Raw genomic sequence first — 13,038 nt, 5'->3', positions numbered from 1 at the left:
CTGAAGAAAAAAAAAAATGAAAATCTTCGGATCTACTCCATGAAGAGAATTTTGTGGATGTGTGATTTGTATTTATAGCTAAACGTTATCGGACCCTTAAGTTATTTATTGAGTTTTATGGTCATGATCCATCCAATTAATTCTGTAGGCAGGAATCTTGTCATTGTGAGTCCATATATCATGAACCGTGGTTTACGTCCTGCCTTCTTTCTTGATCAGTAATGTTTTTGCAAATGCTACTTTTTGATTGTCAAAGTATCAGAAGCCAATTTTAAAGGGAAAACCTCCCAATATTTTCAAAATATCAGCAAAAAGTATTTCTTGCAATAAACATCACAATATTTCCCTTTTCTGAAGTTCTTTGAGTCTACTATTAGTGATTTTTTATCAAAGTTTCAAAAACAGTTTGAATATTCGTGTATATATTGTAATAAATAATACAAAATTGTTGATTTTCATTTAATTTTTTTATGTTTTGTCATTTTAAAATTTTGAATTCTTGAGTTTTTTTGAGAAAATCAGCTTTGCTGAAAAATGCCAATAAAACCCTCGCTAATAGAAGCTTGATGACTGTAATTGTGACCATGGTCGGAAAAGAGGTATATTATTGTCTATGTCCTTTCCGGATGGTTGAAAATTCCATATGCGTTACATGGTAACTATTTTTTAAAGAAACAAAACTCTAAACAATTAAATGCCTAAGAACATGTATTTAATAGCCTTTTTACACTACTGTAAATGTTTGGCAGTGTATAAATTAGACATTACCGGTAATCAAATTCTCTAACTTTGAGCACTTAATTTTGCCTGATTTATATGTACGAGCATTTTTGTATATGAAATCGATAATATAGTTAATTGTATCTAACTGCAACTTGATTTTCACCATCAAGTTCAATGCATTCTTGAGCCATTGAGTTATGTCTATTTCTGCTTAATAGAGCATGATAATTATTTCTATCAATTTAAATTAAACAAAACTCTTTTTTCTTGTAATTCTCTCTGGAGCCGAACCAAAAGGGGACAAGATTGACACATTTCCTATCAATCTGTAGTCAAGCTGTAGTTTCATCTCAAAACTCTCCTAATTCAGCCCGTTTGATTAACTGTAAAGGTTTTACTCCTTATTCCTATCTATTTTGTAGTCTCTACAATAACTATGCATAACTATCCTGTTTGCAGGTTTTACTGATGAGACACCTCGCGACTATTACTGCAATTTAGGACCCGATTGTAGGCGTCGGGATGCTGATGAAAGGCCTGAATTGTGCCGGGGAACCGATGAATTTGTTGCCTCAAAGGAATACATGGTTAGGAATTGATGATTCCTAAAGTTTTCACTGCTATTTGCTTGTCAGTTAGTTTTCCTTTTTGAAAAGTGGTGCTGTTTGGGGTTGAGTAAAGCACATTTTTGCAAATCAATCATGGCACAACATCATTTAGCAGCTATGTGTTGGAGTGCGATGTTGGTTGTTGCTGGCATGTTTTTAGTTGGTCATTTACTGTGATTCCTTTGAAGTTTGAAATGGATGAGTGCAACAGCACTGTTGATGTTTATTACTGTCCTTGATTTTATATTTTTTTTATGCAAAGTTCCCTATTATTGGTCTTTTTTCTCCTTTTTGGTTAACAATAATGTGCACATCATATTGATTGCTTTGTCATAAATATCGATCTTAGCTTTTATTGACAAGCCTTTTCTCGGGGTAAAAAGTTTTGAAAATGTAAATAAGTAATGGAAATATATGGAAATTTGAATTCTCTACAATTTTTTTACAAAAAATTGATGAAATTCAAAATAATTAATAATATGTTAAGAGAAATCTATAAAGATATTAAAATCATTTTTTTCTGAAAACTCATTTTTTTCTGACAACAGGAAAAACACACAAAAAAACCTTTTTTTTTTTGGCTTTTTTTAGTATGATTTAATTACAAAGTTATATGTGCAGCTGATATCATTCTACTCTGTTGATTGGTGATGTGTAAATAGCAATTCTGATCCAAATGTTAGTTTTGGATATTGTAACTGTTTCTTAGTTTTCTGGTTTCAAGCTGTGTATTAAGAAACTATGCTCTTATGTTCACCTACTGCATTTTAAACCTATAAATTGCAGGTTCGTGATCCAATGCCTGCTGTTTTTTTCTTCCTTGTGGATGTCTCCATGAATGCCATTCAAAGTGGGGCAACTGCAGCAGCTTGCAGTGCAGTGGCTCAAAGCATTAATGACCTTCCTGTAAGTTTTGATCCACTTTGCTTACATGGTTCCTAGATATCATCTTTTTTATTATATGCATGCCATCTAAACTTGGGATTCTAAGCAGTAGATTCTTGAGGGCCTGATATGCAGAAAAATGGTTGGTACAAACCTTTTGTCCCCTTGTTATTGAAATCTATTAAGGATTCAATATTTGAAATTATAAAATGAAGGAGGAGTTAGGAGGACAAAAATATGGGCGACTATTTTGATCAAAATTGTGAATGCATTTATTAAGAATGGATTTGGGAAGGTTAATATCTGCAAAAATAGTTAGCTTCATTTTTTTCTTGAATGTTGTTTGTTACATTATGATGGATGGATGAAGCTAAAACTTGGGAAACTATTGAAATGAATTTCCTCAACACAAGTCTGTTTACCTCAAAAGATCCGAAAAACTGGAGATCTTTGTACATTTATATGTAGAACTTTTAAATTTGATCCCAAATTTTATACATGGTATAAAAGTGATGCATGGGGAAGGTGAATCTATTGCACATACATTATGTGTAATTATTTATTTTTTGGTATTGAATAGCTCTTTGTTGAATATTTTTACTGTCATCATTGTAAACATTTGAATTTGACCCTTGGGAAGGAACATATTTGCACTTCAGACAACTTATTAATGGGAAAGACATCATTGAACCTTTAGTTCCCTCTCTCTGCCTCAATTAGGCAATGAATTTTGGTGTTTGTGTGGCCATAACACTCGACTAACCTATAACAACCTAATTCGTTACAAATTTGGATATCAATTTGGTCTTGCCAACTGAAAATGATCATGTGTCAATGTGAAAATTTTCACGTTTGTGTTATCTGAAAACAATCATATCTCAATGATGCAAGCATACCATGAAGTCTGAAACTGTTTACAAATTGTGTTCTACAGTTTGCACATTTTATTGGTAAATGTTAGTAGCAGATGAAACCATATACAGATAAATAGTTTGATGATAGTGCTGTTCTTTATCTTTCCCTACTCATTTGCTTTTAGTATTTATTGTGTTTTTCTTGTCAGCCGGTCTCTGGTCATTTAAATTGGATAGTTTAGCTTGTAAAGGTCCAAACATGCGACTAGGAAAATGGCTTCATTATTGTTTTTGGTGAAGAGGTATATTTGCAAAACGGAGATGGTGGAAGGGGCTGAACACAGAAGCACCGTGCCTAAGTTGCATGATGTGGAGTATAACTATTGAATTTCATATTTAACTTTGGTAAAACTTCGTGGGCGTGTCTCTGATAAGGGAGAAATCAATACTTTAAAGTTTAAACTTTAAAATTAGGATATAGAAATTTCCTCTTTTTTCCAAAGAAGTAATGTTAGAAATTTTACGTTTAAGCTCCTAAGTCCACAAAGCGTTCTTATGAATATAGTTGTTCCCATGTTGTTATCGTGACAATGACAAGGGTAATTGTTGCAAGAATTATATGAAAGGGTTTCCATGTTGAATCAGCAAGTCATATAGGCTGAAATAGCAAAGGATATGAAAGTGGTTGATCCACCTTGGAGGATATTTGAATATGCAAATGCAGCATTCTAGCGATCTCTGGCCCTGTGGTAGAAGCAAACATGACATGTGGAATGCACCCTGACGTGTGTTCTGCTTCCCTTAGAAGCCATTTCGGTTTTACCTTGAGACGCCAAGGACTGAATGCTCATCAGTCAACACTTATCATGCCGAGTCCATTCTTTCCTGCGACTTGATGCAAACAGCATTGCTGGATGTTGAAATTGTGTGATGGCTGTTTGAGGAGCACATGAGGATGTTGGAATCGTGTGTTCTCATTCTATGTGTTATTGGGACAAGAATCAAGCATCCTCAAAGCGGCCACTCATATGCAAATTTTATTAAGCAGGGAAAAGAAAAGAGTGGCTATTAAAGGGGAGAAATATCCTCCTCTTCGTTTGCATTATATGTGTTATTGGGACGAGAAGCAAGCATCCTCAAAGAAGCCACTCGTGTACAAATTTATTAAGCAGGGAAGAAAACAGTGTCTATTGAAGGGGAGAAATATCCTCCTCTGCACTGCCTTTGACATTTGACTACTTGTGGCAATGGCATATAAGGTTGTTGTTTTAGGATTTTAGCATGTTTGGAGCTGATCCACAGCTGGTTATGACAGCTAGGATAGAGGGCAAAAGTTGCATTTATAATTTGTTATGACTTCTCATATAAACACCACCATTTAAATATACTGGGTATGAGGCTCTTGCTGTCTTGGCTCTCTTTCCTTCCTTTACCTTGGATCTTCGTCTTTCTATTTTTTAGCTTCATGTCCCTATCACTTGAGCTGACATTCTAGTTTTATGATTTTATCATCATGTCTCTCAGTCCAAGCGAGAAACTATTTTTGTGGTAATGAGTCTTATGGCATGCTTTAACTTGTTTTTTTGCGTTAAATTGTTGATTCTAAACCATCTCTTAATTGTTCCAAAAATGAGGAGAAAAACTGCATCTTTGTGCATTTCTGTTGATGTTCTGTTATTTGTTTTTCAAAATGTATTTCATTTGATATCTACGGCATTGTGTTGTTATGCATTGTTGAGACTTCTATCATTGGGAGGGTTCTGTGTAAAGTTTTTTTTTGCAATGTCATATTACAGGAGAGTCCTCGGAACATGGTTGGTTTTGCAACATATGATTCAACTGTTCCACTCCCAGTCGCTCTCCTTTTCGTTCCTTTCCCAAAGCCGTGCAGCGGGCGCCACCAGCTCCAGCGACGAGGTCTCCGACCTTCTCAGCCGGGTGAAAAGGTGATGACCTCCTTTTACTCTCTCTGTCTCTCCATCCACGCCTCGCTCTCTCAATACCTCTTTCAATCGGTTTAGGGTTTCAATTGGCACAAGGTTTAATTTTGATCGGTTTTGGGCGTTTCTCTATGAACTCTTTTTCTTGATCCATATCAGTGCGTAAGAAACGAATTTTAATCATGATTTTATTTTCAAGAAACATGATTTATAAGTATCCATATGATTATATCGGATTAAACTATTGTTTTTAGTTTAAGACGATCAAGGCACCCGCTCACCTATGAATAAAAAATAATAATTATATCAGTAGGGAATATGTTTCTACAAACATAAACATGAGCGTCATTTTTCATGAAGTGGCTATCAGATTATTGTTGCGTTTCATACGGCAAATATTTTAACGAAACATGCCCCTTTGGTTTTACAGACATTTCCTGAATATCTCTAGCCTAGGCGACTCGTGGATGGAGAGCCATTCTTGAAGGCTGAGTAAATTACGTTGTTGCTCTTGGATTTACTGGCAAAGAAGCCAAGGTCGTTGCATCCCTGTACTTTCGCTTTCTTCTTCATCCTCTTCGAATTGGGAAAACCCTCTGCGGAAACCGTCTCTGCTTCATCCCCTCCTGTTGACGTACAGGAGCAGCAGCAGAAGGAGGAGGACGAAGAGATTGCTTGAAATAGGCGCGTAAGGCTTTCGGTGCTTTCCTTGACGACGCCTCAAGTGGGGACAGGAGGGTGGGAGGCAGCGACAGATGGCGGCGGCCGCACCCGGGCAGCTGAACCTCGATGAGTCTCCCTCGTGGGGATCGCAGAGCGTCGATTGCTTCGAGAAGCTCGAGCAGATCGGCGAGGGCACCTATGGGTAATTCGGAGCGCCACTTTCTCTCCTTTTTTTCAATGATGATTTGTTGCTTTCCTTTCCTATGTTTTGCAGCGGTTTGAGCAATCGGTGACACTGGGTGGTCTCTTTTTTGGTGTTCAACTGTGTGGGTTTGGTTTTCGCGAAATGTCTTGGCCGATTGCCTAAAGTTGGGTTGGGGTTACTTGCGTCTCCTTCGAGGTCTTCAAGAGGCTTTTCACGGCTTTCTTTCTCTGGGTTGATCAACTGTTTATGTTTCTAGTTTTCCCTTTTGGACTGGCTATTAGGGTTTTAGTAGATATTTACACGAAGAATTTTCTGTTAATGTGCAAAGAGATTTCTGTTTGGTGCTATGCGTTGGTGATCTGCTTCTTGATTTCACACCGTATGAATTGTAACTGAGAGTATGACCATGGGATAACCAGGGTTAGGAAACAAGAATGTGTGATTTTCTCTTCGATGTTTATCATAGCTTGACTGGCGATGATGAACTTGTCAGTATATTGATGGGTTATGTGGGTTTTGTCTTGTGACTAGAATCTTCGTTGTAGCTATGCAGCCCAATTTCATGATATTCCTGGTTTACTTTTTGTAAGTTCAAATATCATGCCATAGTCATAATTACTCACCATTACAGTTTCTTTTATTGTGTTTACATGCCTCGGGGCACGTCATCTGTTTTTTTTTTTTGAGTTGAATTGCATGCTCCAAGTACAATTGTTGGTACACTTCTATGAAAGTTTAGGATTTGAACTTAATATCTAGTGAACACAATCAATCCTGTTTCATTTTTGCATAGGAATGGTTGGGTTGTTTGTATGGTGTAGCGGTTCTGAAGTTCTTTCACCAGCTGCTTCTCCCCAATATGCCACTTTGCAATCCCTTCACGTCAAATGCTGAAATGACTTGAACATGGGAATGCCTCTTTGTTAGCATACAGGAAGATCAGTGAATCAGTGGACCTGGGGAGCCCTTTAGAAGGGCGAATTAATCTTGGACTATCACTAATTCTTTTTTTTTTTTTTTAAAAAAAAAATCTCAGGTTTGGTGCTTTTCTGTTCATTCGTTTGCAATTAGCCCTGGATGTGCTTTCTGCTCCAAATTACCAAGCCGGGCGCCCCTTGTGCGAAGGGGAGATGGCCTAAGGTTTTGGAGAACATTGAACTTTTATTTGTACGATCGTTTTTGAAGTAGACTAGGAATTGTAGCTGTTGTCCTGTGTTTCTGATAGAATTTTCACCAAATTTAAAATCCTTTTTGAATATAAAAACGACCTTCAAATTTTTTTTTTTTGTATCTAAAACTTCTTTGGCATATGTAAAATGGCCACCAGTTTTCAGTTGGACCAATTAGGTTGGATTTGCAACATGATTTAGTGTTCTTCTTTTTTTTTAGAATTTTGGATCTTTAGTCATTAACCTCACAGGACATTGGTGGAAAGGTTTGTTTTGTTTTCATTTTTTTTTTTGAGTGAAATTTTATATCTTATAGTTGGTAAGGGTTCAACTTAGAAAATATAGGTTCACTTCTTCGTTTTTAGGACGTGTTTATGTTCCTATAGACTGTTTTATTTTTTTTTTGCTTGAATTCTTGATTTATTTAGCATAAGGTGCAAGGCAGGAGTGATTAGATAGGCGGGGATAGAGTAGAATAGATGATTTGTATTTGATTTTTGAATTCGATAGTTCGATTTTTGAATTGGATAATTTGATCTGCCCATAGGAGAGCATATGAAGTTCTTCTTCTACCCAACAAATCAGTCTGGTTTCATAAAAACTTCTCTTTTGGTAGAAGAGAGTTCCTACTTCCAGGTGATATGCCATTTGATGTCAAGTATTTTTTTGAAAGAGAAAATTTTTTATTGTGCCTAGAAACATTTTAAAAGTGTCTTATCATGCAATGATATGCCTTTGTTTTGTTCTTACTACCTGCCCAAGTAAAAGGAAACTTTCAAGTTTTTTTTGTTGTCAATCATTAGAAGAGGAAATCTGGAAAAATCCTATGAAGCTGAGAAAGTCAAGACTAGGAGATGGTATTGGCTCTAGTGATCAAGTGTCTGTAAGGGTTTAGCAGGAAAATATCTTAAGAGAAAAGCCATAATGCCTTATAAAATATTGGCAGGTAGCAAAATAAGAGTTGAGAGATGGGCTCGGGGCTTGTGTAGTTGTTCCTCTGGGTTAATAATCAAGAGTACCGGGTAGGCATATAGGTGATTTATGTCTATACCGCGAAGATAATGACTTATGAACTTTTGGCATGTTGAAAACCCGCAAGGTGAAACGGGTTGATATGTGACAAAACTACACCTAACCACCAATGCGGTGGAGCTTCGTAGTAGCCTTTGGGGTGGTGAGGTATTCCCTCAAAGGTGAAGGTCGGCCTGAGAAAGAAAATCAAAAGCAAGAAAAAATGAAAAGGCAAAAAGGCAAATGCAGAAAAAAAGGAAGAAAAAGAAGCAAAACCAAGAAAAGCAAAAAAGGTACCTGTCAAGAGATAAATGGCATGAAGGCTGAACTCGAAGGAATTGAAATGCGACAATCTTTCATGGATGTGCGATCCTTGGGTCAATATTTGCTCTTCTTTTTGATTTCCTAAGACGTTGAGGATGATTACTTTATGTTCATTTTTTGGAAATTTAAAGGCTTCCCTTCTAGAGATTCAACAACATTGATGCGAAATGAATCCCGATGCTTGTACGGTATTGAGGGTAAATGAAAGGCATATCATTTGCACGACACGAGCACTTTCTACTTATGATTTAAATTGATGATTTATAAACTATTTAAAAGTAAACACTTGACATCTCTTGTAATGTTTCCTGACTTCATGGGCATATGAGGAACTCCCAGCCCCTCTCTGTTTTTGAAAAATGTTGTCCTTTTTATTACCAAACCGCTAGTCCATTCATAGAATGGATGAAACCCGTCAAACATATTCCACTCATGCTGAGTGTAATGAATTTTCCATCTTCCCCTTTCCTTGTTTTATTGTGAAGGCTAAACGGTATTTTTGTTGATTTCTCTTTTAAGGTTTGCTTAGGAAAGGGTTTGAAAGAGTCGTTAGCTTTTAACTTTTTCATCATTATTATTATTATTATTATTATTATTTACATTGTCAGTGTCTTCTGATTCATGCAGCTGATGTCTAAGTTTAAAGCCCAACTCATCAGTGTTCTTGTGGATGTACAGTGGTTTTGGAAAAGCCGATTCATGTTGCACGAGAGTTTGATCTTGTGCTTCAAAATCAAGTTTTTATTTGAGTTCCCAACAAAGTTGTGGCATCCAATTTGATTTGAGTGAGTTTACATAAATTTTTGGCTGAAACAGAAACTGACTATTGCTGGTTGCAAAAGTTTGCACGAAGACAGGCAAATGCTGTCATTGTTTGTTTGTGTTTTTTGTTTGTTAGCTTGTCATAATTGGTAGGAAGCCAAGTGTTATGCATGTACATTGCCTGAGAGCTTGAAACCACACCCTCTACGTTGGAAATCTCCTACAATTGCAGAGATTGCTGCAGAATTCTATTCCGAAACTGTGGATGTTTGGGTGACTTTAACATTTGATGAATGATTTGTTTTGCTTGCCAAGACTTATCCCTTGGGTTTAGTTTATTTTATTGTAGGGAATCTGATCTGACCCTGTGGTTGCAAAGTTGATGTCAAAAACAGAGAATTTTTGCTAGAGAAATTTACATATATGTGCAGAAATTAGATTGCTTGCAGAAACCAAACAAGTTTCAATTGGTCTATCTTTTACCTGAATAGATTTTGGATGTGATATGACAGCTTAAGTCAGAGGCGTGTAGGCTTATTTCACGGTCTTTCAAATTTGCTTATATTTAGGTCCAGTTAATTTAGAGAACATAGATTTCAAGTAAGGATTTTGGTTATTTTCTGTTTCATGTATATCGTTTTAAAGTGTTTATTAGTTGAGCTTAGAGTTCTTGCTCATGAGTGGGTCTAAGCTCTAGGTTTATGCCCTTGTTTTTCTTTGTTCTCATTTTTTTTCAAGTTCGCCATTGCAGCCGCAGGCACTTCTGGATAAATGTAAGGGCGGATGCATTCAGTGGAGGAGTTGGAGCACAAGTCAAAGGTCTAAATTGACACAGGGTTGCCCTTTCAAGCAACCACACTTTAGGAATTGTTTATTTTTCAACTTCTGTAATTAAACTAGTAGCATCACTCTTGAAGAACCTTTTGACTTGTTTCTATTTGAGGTAGCATCACTCAGTGCTTTACCACCTTATTATTGTTATTGTTTACAGTTTATATAGAGGTAATGTGCACCTGAGATGCAGTTATTTTTGCTTTCAGCTTTGATCGACATGCTTTGGAGTTGTTGGAGCGGATGCCAACTCTTGACCCATCTCAGGTATCATCTTGCTATATTCTCAGAGTTTTGGAGGTTTGAAATTTTGTGACAAATGATTTAGTGTATGGATGTGAGTTCTGGCAAGTGGGAGTAGCAAACCTACTCCTTGAATTCTTATGATTATTTAGTGGTGAGTCCTGCTCCAGATCTGACGAGCGACACTCTGCAAATAACATTGCAAGTTTGGCCTTGGGTGTCCTTAGCAGTTTTAGTGTCAGCTTTACTATAGACTTATCAAGTTCTTAAGGAGTTAATCTCTTTCTTGTTTTGACAGTGATCTCGGTAGTTTCCCCAAGTTTGCAGAACAAGGGTTTTACTTCTTATTTGTTAAGTAGCTCTGTGCATGTAAATGTCTTTATTTCTAGATAGGGCATGATCTCTTATTTGTGGATTCTAATGATAGAATCATCACAAACTCCAAAATCAAATGAACCACGTACTAGTATTTCCTTTTGCAGCAAAAAGAGATGAAGGTTTTACGTTTTTTTTTTTTTTTTTAGTCTTGCAACAGCCTCTCCCGCCTTCCCGCTCTCTCTCTCTCTTTCTGTCTCTCTGTGGTGCTGAAAAGGAAAACTTCCTATATTAAGTTACTAAAGAAACATGAATGATAACCTTTAGAAGATTTTTCCAAGTTGAGGTTTTTTGAGTTAATATTTATTGTTCTAATTTATTGTCTGCAAAAAATCGTACATGATACTTGGCCTTTGTATTGTCCAGTCATATAAATATTCCTATTGTTGGCCTCCAAGCTTCTTTTGTTCGGTACCACGTCTTTTTTGAAAGCCACTTGTGGTGATGAGAGTAATATAAGAAAAATCTTCGGGAGTTATGTAGTTCTCTGCCCATCATCATTGTCGAGTTACTATTTCAGTCTGCATTTGTGAACAGGGGTGTCAAGAGGTGAGGTTGTGGCACTAAAGCATTTGATGACTGCTTCACTTGATTCTAAAAGTATTGCTGCTAGTGCTTTTGATAGCTTTCTGGAAAATTATGAATTACCCAACTAGCTTCCTGTTCATCTACCAAAATGAAATAACTGTGATGTATATGACATGAAAGTGATACGTGGCATTTCAATGTATTTACAGTTTTGTTTTCTTCTCAAATATGGAAATGTACATTCAAACTTCTCTGTGACTTAAAAAGGACAAAGGGAATCAGTGTTTCTTCAGAAAATTATGGTCTATTTTTGAACTTGTCCTTGTCTGGTGGAATGTTATTGGAAGAATGTTGCCAGCAATTGTTCAGCATTCAGTGTTGTCAATTTTTGTTTCTAGAACAGGCTGGACTCAAGGAGCTAAGGTTTAGAACGATTGTTGCTATGATGTCCAGCTAGTGAACAGTTAATCCGACTAGCCAACTAATCAGTTCCCTGCTAAGTCACATGTGAATGGGGATATGGTCCTTGTACTCCCCATACCACAGATGCAGCACTGCGGTTAAGGGACATATCTGGATATCCGTTTTTTCTTTTAAACATTTTTTTGGTTAAAATTGAAAAAGGAAGGGCAGGAAGGGAGAGAGAGAGAACTGACTGTAAACCTGAATGGTTTTCAGTGAGAGAGAGAGAGAGAGAGAGGAAAAGGGCACACACTGAAAATCTTTTTGCTTGAACAGTGGTCCGCTTTATTTCTAAAATTTCTCTTTGAATTTTGTCAGGTAGAATTCTATTATTCTACATGTTGAAATACTGGGTGCATTTTCTGTTTCGATCTGCATTATGTGTCTTGTTATTTCTATTTGCAAGAGGTTCTTCAGCTGCTTTGAAGTCAAAACTAGAGACTAGAGTTAGATATGTTGGTACCACTCCTTCCTAGCTATGATATTTATCTGGTTGAGATTGTATTCTTCCTTGATGTTCTTGCATTTCTCCATTTTTTATCTTTTCTTCTTGAAGTCTGCTGTTGATATGTCAACCCTTTTACCTTCCTGCATCCTCTGCTGTTTGTGTTTGTTTGTCCACTGATGGTTTCATTTTCTTCTTTTCAGAGGATATCTGCAAAGATGCACTTGATGCTGAGTGTTTCTAGTGTGATCCGTTGCCATGTGGCCCGAAAAGGTACAAAATCTTTTGTTCATGCCAAGTGTCACAATTGACGGCCTTTTGTTAGCCGATTCTGGCCTTCCTCTTAGTTTACCCAAATACGAGTCATCTCATGAGTTCCAGAGCAAGAAGAAAAGACAACAGCAAAGGCAGCACGAAGAAACAGCCAAGAGGCAAAAATTACAGCATCCTCAACAACATCAATGTTTGCTGCCAATTCAGCAGCCAGGGCAACCGCATATGCAAATCAGGCCTGACCCTTACCAATGCCCCACCTCAAGTTGTTGCTGGGCCAAGTCACCACTACAATAAGCCTCGGGGACCTCCAGGAGGACGGAACAACGAAACAGGTATCCTCAAGGCAGAAACCCAAGTGGTGGATACAATCCAAATCGTGGTGGCCAAGCTGGTGGATATGCTACTGGACCTTATCCACCTCAAGGCCGAGGTCCTGGTTATGCTGGAACCAGTATGCCTGGTGGTGGCCGTCCTAGAGCTGGAGCTGGTGCCTATGGCGTCGGGGCTCCAAATTATCCCCAGTCAGGTCCATATGGCAATTCAGGTATTGGTCGGGCGCCCAACATGATGGATGGTAATCAGAATCCACAATATGGTTGGCCACAGTAGTCTGGAAGCAAACTGAAGCATGATCTGTTCAATATATGCACTTGATTGGTGATCCTACATTCTGAAGAGAGGGGCTCTACCAGGGACTTCCGCTTTCACCTCAAGTGGATCGATGAGAATTGGTT

General features: G+C 37.4%; 2 protein-coding genes across 4 annotated transcripts in view; both read left to right on the top strand.

Annotated features, from left to right (window-relative positions):
- The window catches only part of LOC116250092 (protein transport protein Sec24-like At4g32640), a 191,305-nt gene that overhangs the window by 99,244 nt on the left and 79,023 nt on the right, over positions 1-13,038 (top strand). The window lies entirely within an intron of this gene.
- LOC116249998 (uncharacterized) lies at positions 707-12,609 on the top strand. Its single transcript, XM_050076598.1, has 8 exons — positions 707-770; positions 1,183-1,310; positions 2,118-2,237; positions 4,867-5,016; positions 9,896-9,963; positions 10,185-10,242; positions 12,232-12,301; positions 12,410-12,609. Exons 1-8 carry the CDS (start codon positions 707-709, stop codon positions 12,541-12,543), a joined length of 792 nt encoding a protein of 263 aa, XP_049932555.1. The 3' UTR covers positions 12,544-12,609.

The sequence above is a fragment of the Nymphaea colorata genome, chromosome 3 (assembly GCF_008831285.2).
Source record: "Nymphaea colorata isolate Beijing-Zhang1983 chromosome 3, ASM883128v2, whole genome shotgun sequence".
NCBI lineage: Eukaryota > Viridiplantae > Streptophyta > Magnoliopsida > Nymphaeales > Nymphaeaceae > Nymphaea > Nymphaea colorata.
This window is presented reverse-complemented; position numbering and strand designations above follow the sequence as displayed.

Coding starts and splice junctions, on each gene's coding strand:
- LOC116249998 (XM_050076598.1), top strand. CDS start 707: ATGTATTTAATAGCCTTTTTACACTACTGTAAATGTTTGGCAGTGTAT. Junction 2,238..4,866: donor AAAGCATTAATGACCTTCCT/GTAAGTTTTGAT, acceptor GTCATATTACAG/GAGAGTCCTCGGAACATGGT. Junction 5,017..9,895: donor CTTCTCAGCCGGGTGAAAAG/GTGATGACCTCC, acceptor TCGCCATTGCAG/CCGCAGGCACTTCTGGATAA.